The sequence below is a fragment of the Podarcis erhardii genome (genome assembly GCF_964252035.2).
Source record: "Podarcis erhardii genome assembly, chromosome: 4".
Classification (NCBI taxonomy): Eukaryota; Metazoa; Chordata; class Lepidosauria; order Squamata; family Lacertidae; genus Podarcis; species Podarcis erhardii.
In genome coordinates this window covers 20,977,640-20,992,946 of record NC_138508.1, presented here as the reverse complement: position 1 = coordinate 20,992,946, position 15,307 = coordinate 20,977,640, and the positions used below count along the sequence as shown (strand labels likewise).

General features: G+C 41.3%; 1 protein-coding gene across 8 annotated transcripts in view; it reads right to left on the bottom strand.

Annotated features, from left to right (window-relative positions):
- YAP1 (Yes1 associated transcriptional regulator) overlaps window positions 1-15,307 on the bottom strand; it is a 78,038-nt gene that overhangs the window by 3,530 nt on the left and 59,201 nt on the right. For all 8 annotated transcript variants that reach the window (XM_081860501.1, XM_081860499.1, XM_081860502.1 and 5 more), the window contains one exon: window positions 1,522-1,652. In XM_081860501.1, the coding sequence (XP_081716627.1) occupies window positions 1,522-1,652 (131 nt within the window). The remainder of the gene's footprint in view (window positions 1-1,521; window positions 1,653-15,307) is intronic.

Here is a 15,307-nt window from a genome sequence, read left to right as displayed (position 1 = left end):
CTGGTGGAAGCATTTGGTCGGATGCCAGCCGAGAAGTGGGCAATGCGCTTACTTTTGCTGCATAGAGGGGACAGAGCCAGTCTGCTGGGATCACCCCCTCCCACAGGACCCTAAAGAAGATATTGTGAGGCTGCCGCAACTCAGTGTAGCCCCACTTACAGTGATGGAATGTGAAAAGCTGCCCAAAAGCCAAGCGGGAGAAGGAAGCGGTAGGAGAAAAGCATGCAATTCCCTCCTACATCTCCCAACTCTCAAATCCTTGCTTAGAGCCACCTGACAAGAGAGAGGGAGAGAGAAAGAAAGAAAGAAAGAAAGAAAGAAAGAAAGGAAGGAAGGAAGGAAGGAAGGAAGGAAGGAAGGAAGGAAGGAAGGAAGGGAGGGAGGGAGGGAGGGAGGGAAAGGAGGTGGCAGAAAGAGAGAGAGAAAAAGGGAAGACTCAACATCTCTTCGTAGAAAAAAAGGTCTGCTATCCCTGAACTAAATAATGCAAAAATGGCTTGTAGACCTTTCAACACACACATGAAATGCTGTAAACTACAATATCCACATTTATGCTCTGGAGTTATTGACCATAGCAGGAGTACATTGTAACATAGACCAGCGACAGAAAGTCTGCATATTCAGTCGTAATGAATATAATCTGCACATCCTGTGTGTGGGAAGGAAGATTAAGGCAACAATTTACACTGTCCTGGCATCTGGTACTGCCAACGTCCTATAGTCAATGAAATTGATTAGGCTGTTGAGACACCAGGAAGTTCTACTGAAATATATGCAAATGTGGTTATGACTGAGAAAACTTAAATCAGGCCTGTGAATGTCATGTCCTCGGTGTAAGACGCCAGGAGAAAACTTATATACATATATTCCCAGTTTTTCTGAGCTCCTGAAATCTATATATTTACCGTTTTCAAGCATATCTTGGCAACAATGAGGGCTAGGAACATTTTTTTAAAAATTAGATGCACAAAACAGTTCACAAGGATCTATCTGAACAGGCTGCACAAATGAATGCCCCCAAAAAACCCTGTTAGCCTGTAAGCTCTGCAACTTGATATGTAAAAACTTTATCACTGTTTCCTCTGTAAATGCTACAAAGGATAAAAATAGAACCAGGGCTGCTGCAGAAACTCCTTAAAGTGAGCCCAACGTTAGATCTCATTGCTAAACTTTTGAAAAGCTTTTCTGAGTCAGTAATTCTAAACGGCTGTTCATCAATTGACTTGCGCCGGGGCAAACATGTTATGACTTTGAAGACGAACCCTTCCTACAAGTCTGAACAGTTGACTTCCTCCCGCAGGAGACAGCTTTTAATCCTCAACTTAAAAAACAAAGCAAAACAAAACAAAATCTGGACCTTCCATTTAAGGAAAGATTCATTTACAGCTGTGGTTCTTGGAAAAGACAGATGTTCCAAACAGACGATTACATGCACCAAACAGAATCTTTTCTCTCTCTCTCTCTCTCTCTCTCTCTCTCTTTTGCAAAGCAAAACCACCAATTGTAGTTACAGCTACTAACCTGTTAAGAAATGGATCCGAACTATTTGTGGTCATCGTTCTCAGTTCTTGAGACATTCCAGGAGAGGACACTGGATTTTGCGGAACTCCATCCTGTTCCATGCTGGGAAGCTGACTGCGAAGAGCCAATTCCTGCCGACCAAGTTGTAGCCGCATTAGTATATTCTGTGTACAAAGTTCAAAATCCATCGGCACCACTAAAGAACAGGCAAGAACAGGCATCCACACTATGCACAACCAGAAGGGTGCCCATTTCACCTTTGTTTCACATTGTCCCAGCACACATTTTAATGCAAATCCTGCAATAACAATAACAATTATGATTTTATTAATTATATGCCGCCCATCTGACTGGGTTGCCCCAGCCACTCTGGGCATACCTATGTAAGACTACAAATACAATTCCTCCCTCTAGTCTAGAATTCTGCATCTTGTCTCAGAGCTGCATTTGGTTCAGAGCTACACATACATATTCCAAGTAAATCTGATGCAAATTGCCAAGGGAAGGCAAGGAAGGTGATCCTGAGATGGAACTGTGGAGTCAACAGGTTCAAACGACACAAAATACGGTTTAGCAGTGGAGGCACAGATTCATTGTGTTTTATTCACTTCTAGGAAGTGCATGTCTGCCTATTTAGCCAATGGCAGGCAGGCAGGCTGCGGCACTAGCAAAACCCTTTCCCTTAAAGAGGAGATATTTCCAGGGGAGCTTTGAGTATTTTTTTTCTCTGAAAAAAATTTGGTAGGCCATCTAAGTTTGAGAACCTCTGCCCTAGCCACTCATTGAACGGCTATGTTATAGGAGCCTGGAAGTTAAAATTGCTGGGGTTCTAGTTTAATAATTCCCACTTGAAACAAACGTGGAAAATTTCAAGAGCAGCAGCAGTAGCCAATGTGGTGCTCTTCAGATGTTGCTCTGTGATTTTCTAACACCAATTCCTAATGTGTACAATATCCTCTGTTTTTAGTATTTTTGGGAAGGGGGTGAATCTTAGGCCGCAGTACTCATTATTCTGGGAGAAACTGAACTCAGTGGGGCTTACTTCTGAGTAGACATATATAGGATTGCACTGCTGGGAAATGTATGGTACGTTTTTATTTCAATACAGTACTTCAAAAGCATATTGGAAAGGTTCAGATTGTTTGTCCTTGTTTCAAAAATATATACTATTCTATATATAAAAAGAACTGAAAAAAAATCTGGCTGAAAACTATTTTTATTTCTTCATTCCTTTTTTTTTTTTTAAAAAAAAAAACTATGTCAAACTTTTCTAACGGCCCTTGGGAAAGAAAGAGACTTAACACTCATTGTTAGTACAAAATTCTAATTTTGGATATTGAAAAATGAGCCAAAACAATCCATCAACCCCTTAGAGAAGCTACTCTAAAAATGAGGTTAGCTTTTTGAAAACTATCCAGTTGGTCTCTTAAAGGCATTTAGCTGTCTGTTTTCCTCTCTCTAAAGAGTCAGAAGGTCTACATAACTTCACTGCTAGTCCCTAAATGTGAAATCCTTAGCTTGGTTTTAAAAAAGGAGGGGAATCAAGCGTCTTCTAAACATTTCCTTCACTCAAAATTTCATTATCTGGCATTCCACAGTTCTGGCTTCTTGTACATTCATTAATAGATGCTACAAAAATCTGCACAAATGTCAGAAGTAAAATACTTCACAGGATCAAATCCCCATGCTTCACTCAAGCTCAGCCATTAAATAAGCAAGTGTTTGGCAGTGGGCAATGCTAAAGCCCTATCTGAGCCACACCAGGAACCAAATTAGAACTCTGGAAAAAAAATCTACCCCAACAGCGAAGAAGTGAGCCTTCAAAATATGACTTGCTGTTTGTTTTTGGGGTAGCTGACAAATCCATTTCAAACCCTCCCCCCTTAACATTTGCTTTAAAGGGTGGAATGCATTGCATATATAACTGCTATTTTTTAAAGTACCTATCTTAGTAATTAATGTGTGTGATTCCATTAAACTACTGTACTGTATCTTCCTCAGTTTGTCGGTGTCTAATTTCACTCAGTTTTTCCAGCTCAACTTAATCAAAAGTTTTTCTATAGCCACTTCCGCACAGAAAGAAGGCAGGCGAAGTCAAATTTCCAAATAATGTGTCTGAAAGATTTTGGCTGCTGGAACATTTGCTAAAAGGGTTCTCTATTACAGTAACTCTGGATTCTTTAATGGTGCTGTTGTATATAAACGGACAAATCATTTACAGCCCAGCCATAAACCAGGATTAACCATTCCCAAAATAGTTTTCCAATATTGGTTGTGCTTTTTACATGCTCCACCACAGGCAGAGAGGAAAAATCACATCGGGCAGCCTGACATTTCCGGCATCAGAAAACAGTGGTATGATGCAGCCTATTAAGTTTTGATGGCATCAGATACCATCTATATAACACTTTTATATTTACCGGTTACTTCTATCATAGTGAAGGAGACATTCTATCCAAAGCATTTATGGCATTGAACACATAATTTATTTCATTCCCATAAATGCTCTGGAATCACAATTCTTAAATCTTTGTACACTGCTATTAAAAATTACTGCTCATGTTTGCAAATTCATCAACATACTTTCTAGGAGTTAAGCAAGCTCCTTACATTTCCATTCCTAGTAATTTTTCACAATGGGACACTGGACACAACCCATTAGTGATTTTTGCAGGAAGTGATCTCAAAAGCTGGCAGGAACCTCTTATATGGTTCTATTGCCATATTCCCTGCAGGAACAAGGATGCAAAAACCAAATGCAAAACATTTTTCTATCAGTATATAGCAACATATAAATTCTCACCATCAAGACAAATAACAGGTGATATTAGATGGGCTTTAACAATAAGCTGTCTTCGCAAAACTTAATAAAAACATCAACAGCAACAATTTCCCTTGCTTATCCTTCACCATAGGGTCCCAGGGCGATTTACAAAAACAACATAGAAATGCAAGTTTAAAATCAGTTAAAACAATTTACAACCAGAAGGAGAGGTCCTAAAATCTCTGTTGTCATAGACCAGGATCAAGTCGTGCATTTTAGAATCATGCAACAAAAGCTGTACAATGAAGGCGCCAGACGGACCTTTGTGAGGAGAGAGCTCTACTCCTTGTGGGCTTCTATAGAAAATGCCCTTCCCTGGGCTACCAACCCCTCAACTTCGAGGGAATTCAGTGGAAGAGGTGGTCTTTCAAATATTTGGGGGCTATCTCTTTAGGCTTTGCAACACTAATTAATTTGAGGATGTTGAATTGAACCCAGAAACAAACTGGCCAACTATTATAGATGTTTTGAAACAAGTAATAATAATAATAATAATAGCAATAATTATTATTTATACCCTGCCCATCTGGCTGGGTTTCCCCAGCCACTCTGGGCGGCTTCCAACAAAATATTAAAAATACAATAAAACATCAGACATTAAAAACTTCCATAAACAATTATGCAAGATCTAAATGGGGTCCGAGCTTGTAATCTCGAATTTTGGATCAGTTGAAATTTCCAAGTCATTGTCCTGGGCAGCCTCAAAGAGAGTGTGTTGCAACAATCCGATGTTGGAAGTTGCCACTGCATGGAATACTGTGGCCAAGTCACCTCTGTCCAAAGACAACCTAGCTGGTAAACCAGCTGTAGATGGAAATAGGCACTCCCAACTAGTGACAATGTTCGAACGATACAAGTACCTTCATGCTAGTAGGAACCTGTTCCTTCAAGGGGAGCACAACCCTATCCAGAACAAGCAGTCTACCCAACCTTTCAGGCTCAAGAACATGAAAAACATAACAACCTCTTCCTTATCAAGATTCAGATTCAATCTGCCCTGTTCAATAATTATCCAACAGGTGTGCAAGGAAGGGAGCTTTTCCTCCCTAAGAAATAGCCTCTGCAGAGGGGGGAAAGTGCTGAAAGCCTACTTCTCAACAGGAAGTGATCTAGATTCCACCTTGGTTGAAGGACTGGCCAAATGCATGTTCTAGAGAAGTTTATTTTGTCAAAGGAATCATGAGAGCACACAACAGAATAAAGAAATTGCATATGGAATTGCTTTACAGCTATGTTTATCACAGCATACAGAATGCTAACCAATTCTATAAATAAGCCAACTGTAGGTATGTATCAAACTTTATTTTACTTTTTATGTGTCTGAATACCGCAAGGAATACAGTTGCCAAAAATGAATGGAATCTTCCAAATTACTTTCAGCAGAACTGCAGAAGACTCATTTCCCATAGAATTGAACTATTTAAATTTTATCCAAAATAAATCCACCCCACTAATGGCCTTAAATCTTTTTAATGCTTTTTTTCTAAGCCAGGCATCCCAAAACTCGGCCCTCCAGATGTTTTGGGACTACAACTCCGATCATCCCTAGCTAACAGGACCAGTGGTCAGGGATGATGGGAACTGTAGTCCTGAAACATCTGGAGGGCTGAGTTTGGGGGTGCCTCTTCTAAGCAGTGGCCCCTCTCTCATATTGGTGGCCTATTTGCCCTGAAAACAACTGAACAGCGTTTCAGGGTTTGTCTTCATTTGAACACTAGCAGATTATTTCAGAGGACTGAGGTTCAAGAAATGAGGCCTGGATTCTACAGGATCATGTTCAGCCACATCCTTTTCCAGCATCACTGGGCTAGTTCACAAGTCTTAAGACAACAAGCCAGTGATTGGCTAGTGCTAAAAAAACTGCTCATACCAATAGTTTACTCACATGGCCAGTAAAAGCACTTTTCATTTGAAAGAAGCTCTGACCTCACAAGCCAGTTTGCAGCTTCCATGTTTACACACTACTCATGCCAGGTAGTTTAGCACATGTCAGCCACGGGCATTTTGCCAAAGTTGCCTTTCTCTGTATCTTCATCCACGCAGACAGAATGCTAACAACTTCTTGCAAAACTACAATCAGTTGTGAAGTCCTTAGACTTTCTCCTGAAACAAAGAGGGCGACCCACTTCGGTGTCATGGTGCAAATACTTCACAGATGCGGAGTATATACTTGAAGCTAAATTTCCACTTAAACACACAGCTGCTCCCTTGAAGCCCAGTTTTTCATTCAAACAAAAAAAAGTGCTCCTGGCTTTTGAAAATATTTTTAATAAATCAAGTGTTTCAGATTTAAACACGAGGGACTGAACATAACTTATGGACAGAAAAATAAAAGAACACGGCAAAAGCTAAAGAATCCCACAACAGTATCAGTTCCTAAATTCTCTTGATTTCATCACACCACATAAATTCAAAACCTCTATGTTTTAATTTACTCTGTATCACACACCTTACCTGTTCCATTGTAATTTGTTACTGGCATGTTTCCTGTTTTCAATCACAAGAGAATCAATAAAAAGCACATATATGTGAAAAATTGATAGCCACAATAGCTACAACAATTAAGGTGGATTTGCTTTTCCAGTGAAAGCTAACCAAACTCGGAGCTGGTGCAGAATCTCGACTTAGTCATAGCACCAAACTATGTTTATGCTTTGAGGAGCTGAGTGCTCCTTCACGTCCCCCCTCCTGGCAAACACATAATTCAAGCGTTTAGAAAAAATGCCAACCTATGGTTTGCCTCAAGCCAGGCCAGGAGCACGGAGTCACCACACACAAGCAAAGGAAGCGTGAGGCTTCTCAAAAGATTGCACACATACCACCAAATTATGGTTTGGCAGCACATGAGAACAATATGAAGCTTGCTTACCCATGAAAATAGCTGCTTATGTGAATGGACTAACATGGCAGGAGGGGATTCATGAAACAGCGCAGCTTCTCTTGAGCAGTTAGAAAATACATTGCCTGCAAATAATTGCTCACACAAGTGATCTGCTCCGTGTGTTTTTCCAGTCACAGGAGGAGGAATAACAATCTACCAGGAGTCTTTCTGTAGTTATACTATTCACATGAATGGACCATTCACATGAAACAGGCCGTAGTTAACTTCTTCCCATCTCACAATGTATACATGCTTGTGTCAGTCAACATCCTGCTTTGAAGCTAGCTACATAGGACTCACTTTCTCCCTGGGGAAAAAAGAGAGTGGAGAGCCTTGTTTATTTTTCTGAAGCACTACCTGTACGTAGCCATTTCTCTCTCTCCAGAAAATAACTTCTTAGTGTTAGATTGCATCAAGCAACTCTTTCATCAGTTCTGAACAGCCTAAAAACTGCTCAGCAACCCGGAATGAATAGTATGTGCTTCTGAGGTCTGGCAAAGGCTTTGAGCCACATTGGGAGAAGATGGAACACCATGACATCTGACTCATAATCACTTACTCACACACTTATTAAAGCTTTATTATTATTATTTCGCCAGGAAACTGAACACAGAAGGGCTCAGTTTTGAACTGAAGTCCTGAGTGAACACACAACCTCACTATTCACACACCACATGCAATATATGCAAACACATTGGGTGGAATATGGATAGACTTCAGGTCTGGGCTTTGGCGCATTCGCTCCAGGTCCATGGTTTTAGTAACAAGTAAAATTTGCCTAGTCTGCCAGGCCCACAGCCAGATGCAGGCAAGCAAACAGCATTTCAATAAAAAGGTTGTCAGAAAGAAGTCCAAACACTTTTAGATGTCGACCCATACTGGTTTTTACAAATGTGAATTCCTCATTTCAACTAACCTTGGTTAAAAGCATCAGCTACTTGACAACAGGACAGACAAAAGGGAATTACTTTTTCACACAGCACATTAGATTATGAGTGGCTGTGTGTTATGATGATTTTGCTATGAGAGGCAGTTGGTGGGGAACGTGACCAAAATACTACTATTGCACTTGTGGGCTTCCCACAGGCTCCCAAATTACCACACTATGAACAGAATGCGTGGCTAGACGGGCCTTTGAATTCATCCGAAAACGGCTGTCACCTTCCATTTGAAGCACATTATTATAGGACAGGCGATGGCGTCAATGTCCTTTAGTCCAAGAGCTAAGCTACATATTAAGCAAATCGATGTGGTGGAGTCCTTCCCGGATTGTACTACTTTATAGACAGCAGGTAGGATATCGTATTTTACAGCTTTAAATGAGCTGCCGCCGAATTGCCCATTACATCCAAACTGGCCAACTGGTTTATTCTTGGGAGTACATACCAAGATACGAAAAAAGGATCAGGTAGGGTCTGTTGCTGATCTGCATCTCCAATAATAAACATATTTTAGACCATACACTTTCTTAAAAGTGGTGTGAATTTAACACAACTGATATATAACACTGGGCAACAATTTTTTACTTTTTGAATGTTGTCTAGATTTCTACAACTGATTTAGGGTATTTTTGCACTGCTGAATCAGGAAATGGCATCCGTTTCTCTCCATCAGGTCAGGTTTTTGTGCTATGTTGATTTGAAAAAAATCAGATCTTGTGACAAAATCAATTACATTTTTGTGGCATTATCAGCTGATTTGTCAACACATATCATCCTAAATATGTTTTTAAGAGAAAAAAATGTTTTTCCAACAACATGTATTGATTACCTGATAGAAACATCAATTCCTGTAAACTGAATGGGGGGCACTGATAAAGGTAAGTACACGTAAATTGCATGTTGCTTCACCATTTTTCAAACTTCAGGGCTTGAACTTCAGTTTCTTGGAACTCCTGGAATGCTCAGCGGCAGGGAGGTCTCTCTTCAGAGTCCAACAGTAGTCAGCCATCATGACCCCGATACCTGGTCTCCATCTCTTTCATGTCCTGATGGAATCTCTCCCCCTGCTCGTCACTCATTGAACCCAGGTTCTCAGGAAACCGGTCTATATGTGAAAATAGGTAGTGCATCTTGACGCTCATGTTGCAGCCCAGGTTTCTGAAGGCAGTCAGCATGTTGTTGACAAGTTCTGCGTAGTTTCTGGCCTTATTGTTGCCAAGAAAGTTCTTCACTACCAGAACAAATGCCTTCCACACTTCCAGTTCCACTTCGTTCATTGAGTTTCCGAACTCTGGATCTCTGATGAGCTGACGGATCTGAGGACCGTCAAAGATGCCAGCTTTCAACTTCTCCATGGTCAATCCTCAAAAAGCCTGGCACAAGTAAGTGAAGCAATCACCATCCTTGTCCAGAGCCTTGGTGAACTGCTTGATTAAGCCGAGCTTGATGTGCAGCGGTGGGAAGAGTATTCTGTCTCTGTCCACCAGAGGGTCGTTGATGACGTTCCTTTTTCTGCAAGGCACCAATTCCTCCCGCACAGGCCAGTCCTTCTTCGTGTAATGCTGAGCACGGTCCCTACTTTCCCACATGCACAGAAAACATGGGTACTTGGTGAAGCCAGACTGTTGTCCCAACAAAAAGTTCACCATCTTCAGGTCAACACAAATAAACCACTTATGCTGATCCTAACCAATTTTCTCCAGCACATACTTCACCCCTTCATAGTTCTCCTTCAGTGTACTCAAGTGAGCCAGGGGTTTTGAACCCCCAACTTTATGCTGTGCCGCACCAATTTATGGAAGATTTCGATGTTTTATGACTTCAAACTGATCCCTTTTCGACATAATCACCCAAAACTATTGAACCTGAATACTTCTTGTCATTAAAATAATCATTTCCAATCAAAACAATTATTCGACATGGCATTTTACCCCCACCAACGTCTTCTAAAATGCTCCACACAAGCGTACACGTGAACAAAAATGTAAAAAAACGACATGTGGCCATAACTCAAAAACTTGACCTGATTGAGCAAAACCAATGTGCTTTTTGGATTCAGCCCATCAGATTCGTCCTAAATCAGCTGAAAAAATGCAGTTGTTGACCAGTGTAATCTTTCTGTATTGCATTGTTTTCCTTGATAGCTATTTTCAGTCATATGGAAGAGCCTGTTTTACACACAAAAGGACCGTCCTCTTAAGGGCACATTTTAGCCATTTTGTTTCAAGGCTCAGTAGCAAGCACAAAAGGCTGCAAGCAAGGCAGCATGCAAATGTAATAGTATGATAGTAAGCCCTGCTTAGATCCTGATCGCTGCATCACCTTGCTTGTATAGACTGACAAAACACGGACTAAAATGCAATCCCACTGATGACGTACAATCCAGGACAGACTAGCATAGATTAGCAGAATGCATAATGGTCCGCAGCTAATACATTTGGATTCCTTTCAGTCCATTGCATGTTACAAGCATTTTAATATGGTAGACTGTAAAAAAAAAGTGGGGGGGTGAGGCTTATATTGGAGATAACTTGAGAGCTATTAAGGTAAGCAGGCCAAGCAACTGCAAGTAGAGCACAAAATCTTCAGGTCACTAACCAAACTGATGTAAGGGGGGGGCCCTCCTTCAGAGAGTGTGGCAAGGAGTGAGTTTACTTTCACTGTAAAAACAACCACCACTCTACACGATGACTTCCACTTTAAGATTTGATACTGTGTGCTGCAACCCAGATTCTATCCCAGGCGGGTATTTTTACTGGGGTGCAAAACTGACTTCACTCTTCTAGCTGTGGCAGCCCTCATAGTAAATGTGTGCCAAACCTACACCAGCCCATTTCCATTCGTTTGAGGTCAATGTGCACGAGCCCAATAGCTTAAAAACGAAAAACATTTTATTTCTGCAAATTAATGGCATACATTAATGTGGGAGGGGAAGTGAATCACCGATTTTATAACACTAGGCAAGGACAGGCACCATCAAAACAGGCTGCTGCAGAAACTTAAAGCAAAAGAGAGAGGTGGTGCTCTGTTTCAACGTTTTAAAGAATCAGCATTGGGTTATTTTGCTCATCTGCTTGCCCTAAGGTAGGATATCTTACTTACCTAAGCATTCAGCAGACACCTGCCAGCTCAGCCTGTTTTTTCTTTAAAACTTTCAAGGAAAGGTGCTTCCTCCAACTTAACTGGGCAATTAATTTTGTCGCCGCCCCCACCCAGCTTTTGTTTGAACCTTTAAAAAAATCTATCCCCCTACAGTTTCAAAGTTACTTCTTGACCCATACGACCAGTAGAATGGATTAACAGTTGTTTTAGAGTTGTCTAACCTTAAAATTTTTTTTAAACAAACAAACAAACCCTGTCAACATGCTTCTTTAAGACTTCTTTAGGGAAAATATTTGCTGGAACTCATAACTTGCCAAATCTCTGTATGCTGCTTGTGGGTTTCCTCTGCGTTCTTTCAAACAACTTTCTTCGATTAGCCAGAATGGGTCATACAAGAACCAAGTACTTACGGCAGTATTACTTTCCTGTTGATCCAGGTAAGAAGATATAAGGAGCACTAAGAGGGAGAAGGGATTGGACCACTTTGGCTCCTGACACATGAAGCTGGGTAGGGAAACTCATGACTAACTTATTAAAATGGGTAATCATTTGTGTAAGATTACGTACCGTATTTTTCGTGCCATACGACGCTCTGTCCCATAGGACGCTTCTAGTTTTTTTGGGGGGAAATAAAGGAAATTTTTTTTTCCCTTTATTTCCCCCCCAAAAAAAACCAGGTCAGGGAAACCGAACCAGGTTGAGGAACAGCGGGATGGCGGCGTTGTGCCTCCCTACTGCCCCCCGAGCTTGTGGGGCTGGCCGATGTCTGCCCGGCACGAGGGGCGCTCTGCTTCAGGGCGCCCCTCGCGCCAAGCTGCTATCCGCAGCGTGGGGAGCCCTGCGGGGAACTCCTGCAGGGCTCCCCACGCTGCGGATGTCTGCCCAGCGCAGCAGGCTGCTATCCGCAGCGTAGCTGCCTAGGCTGTGGATGTGTTCCCGAAGCGCCCGGCGCTCTGCTTTCAGCGCGCCCGGCGCTCCGGGAAGCAGGCTGCTATCCGCAGCTTAGACAGCCCTGCGCACCGACCCCTCTTGCTCTCCAAGCTTCAGTGAAAGCCTGCATTCGCCCCATAGGACGCACCCAGATTTCCCCTTCGTTTTTGGAGGGGGAAAAGTGCGTCCTATAGGGCGAAAAATACGGTAACTTGAGGGGTAGTCATTGTGGTGCCTCCCTTTCCCGATGTTGCTGGACTACAACTCCCATCATCCCTGATGGGACTTATGATCAAACAACACATTGAGGGTTGTCAGAGATTACTTATGCCCAGCCAATAAGCCAATAATATCTCCTGAGACTTGTTCCCACATTGCACCAGTAATGTATGGGGGGGGGTTAGATAACCTAAGTCAGTGGTTTGTGCACACACACCCCTCCGTGGAACACTTGCAAACTGCTAAGCACTTAATGATTTTTCTGCCTGCTATAGAAAGTGTAATGTAGATGCTGTGTGATTTTTAATTTTATTGCTACATGTATCGCATTTTATTGTATTCCAGAGATTTCAAGATATAATACAATAACAGTGAAAATGCTATTAAAATCATTATATGGATGTGCCATTTCTTGTCTTCAAATTCACAGACACCTGAATGAAGCTTATGGATCACTGGTGGCCCAGGGTTCAAGATTTCAGAACCTCTGACCTATTTTTCCCCATGCAATATGCTTCCTCCCCTTCCCATGGACAGATGATGAAGACTATCCTGTGACATGAGAACTAGACTTGTTGTGTTGACATAGTAGAAGAGGATGGCTTGACTTTGTGGCAGTTTGAATAAAGCACACGGCAGAATTCCTACCTTTTCAAGGAAAATATAATATAAGCAGTTAAGTTACAAAAATAAATAAATCTTGGGTTTATGGTAAAGCTTGGATCCAACAGCTTTGATTCTCACACACATTCTGAAAAGGATGCCAAAATGTGCAAACCGCAGGAGTTGAAAGCCCTGACAAATGTATTCGAAGGCAAGCAATTTGCTCATGAAGCCAAACTTGAGAAGATGGAAGAAATTACAGAGCCACTAAAAGGTACAGAAATGAGAATGGAGGTGGCAAGGACAGAACACAGCAGACAACACAGTGTAGTTTTGCTTTGGTTTCTGTCACTTGTCTGTTACACCGAAGAGAGGAATTTATCAAAAGGTTCTCTCAAGCAATTTCAAGCGCACCTTTAAATATAAAAGCTGAAAGTTTCATTAGCTAGGACCAATATATGGAACATACAGCCTACTGGGATCAATGTTTCATGTCTTGCAGCTTTAAAAACAACTGCAAATATGAAAGGTATATTTGATATTAAGAGTTCTGCTAAAAAGGAATACTTTGCAGGAGAAAGAACTCACGTGGATCAAATTTTCTTTTCCAATCACGATTTAATCAATCACTCTACGGAGCTAGGAAGTATTTCTTCTCAGGTGAGACAATTTTGGATGTTGTGATCTTCCCTTCTTCTATATCACCTTGTTCACAATCTTATCAAGAACTTAGCAGGATTCTAAACATATCTCTAACTTCTGGTACCGCTTACAGCACACAGAGAGATAACCTATCAATTCTATGATTCTATCATGGCCGTTATTGCATAGTGGATCTTGTACTAAATAGCTTAATATGTGAATTCCAACAGGAGAGGAAGCTGCGCTTTAGATCTTGAAGTGGCTCTGAAAATGTTAGACCAAAATCTTTTTAAACACAAAATGCTAAATCAACAGGATCTCACTAAAATGTAGAAATTGGAGTCAGCACCACTAAGAATTGGAGTCACAAACAGAAGCAATGCTGAGCAAAACATAGCTCTAAAACCAACAGAAATATTAGGCTGATTCTAATAAAAGCAAAAAAACCTGATAAAGGGTATCAGCGTTGCTATGTTTTTATGTGAAACAGCTTTGTCCCAATTCTCGCAGTGAAAGAAGGAAGAAAATATCGTGCACTTTGCTTAGTGATGCTCCTAAGCTTTACAAGAGCCTGCCATAGGAAGTTTAAATTGGCCAAATCCAACAGCTTGCCCTGACAAAGCAAATGAATGACAGTCAGTCATGAGTTTCTGATAGAAGGCAGCTCTGAGTGTACAAGCTCTGGTGGTAACAATTTCCAAGCAATAAAGGCCTTGGTAGATTCTCCAGAGCTACCAGATGAATTTATTGAGCCAGATTCTACTATTTACTAGAATCGGATTATTAAAAACAGCATGGGGTGAGTAAAGAATAGTACTGAGGTTGAGTATGTTGTTCTGCACACAGAAAAACAAAACTTAATTGCCTGACGGCAGAGCAAAGCCCATAAACTGATGAGATAAAAACAAACTACTGGGTTGAAGCAGCAAGCCAAACTGAGTTGGAATGCCATGTGATGACACATACAAGTTCATGAAGACAAAACCAGTGTGCTGTAGCAGATGGAATGTTGGCCTGGGCCAAGGAGATCAGAGTTTAAAACCCAGCTCAACTATGAAGCAAAGCAAATGACGTTGGTGAAGCCACTAACTCTCAGCTCCATATTTCTGAGAATTTTTTGTTTAAGGGACAACCACATCTGTGTCATCCTGAGCTCCTTAGAACGAGGGCACTTCTATGATGAACAGAACAAAGTTTTCAAGAGTTCAGCTTGCATGATGTTGTGTCGCCTCGCTCCTGCTGTAGCCTATAAAAAAATAGCTTTACTCAAGGCTCTGTGGCCACCGCAAGAGGGTAAAAGAATCCAGGCCTGCATCAAGCTGATGTTATACCCTTTTCACTGAACAGCTAAATTATGAGGCATCTCAGCTGCCACAAAGGATTTTTGAGAGATATCAGATTTGTATAGCAAATCTAAAAATGAGGGGAAAGGCTGTTAATATAAAAGCACCTACCAATCTTGATATTTAGTTCAGCTTACTCGATAACTGAAGTTTTATGGCTGTGTGTCAATGTTGAGGTGAAAGGAGCTAGAACACTGTTAGAGGAGGAAGGTTTGCAAGACTGACTGGGAGTCATATTGAATAGTACTGATGCAACATAGACTCTTGAAGTTGGAACAGAAATCTTGTCTTTTCTTCCTAC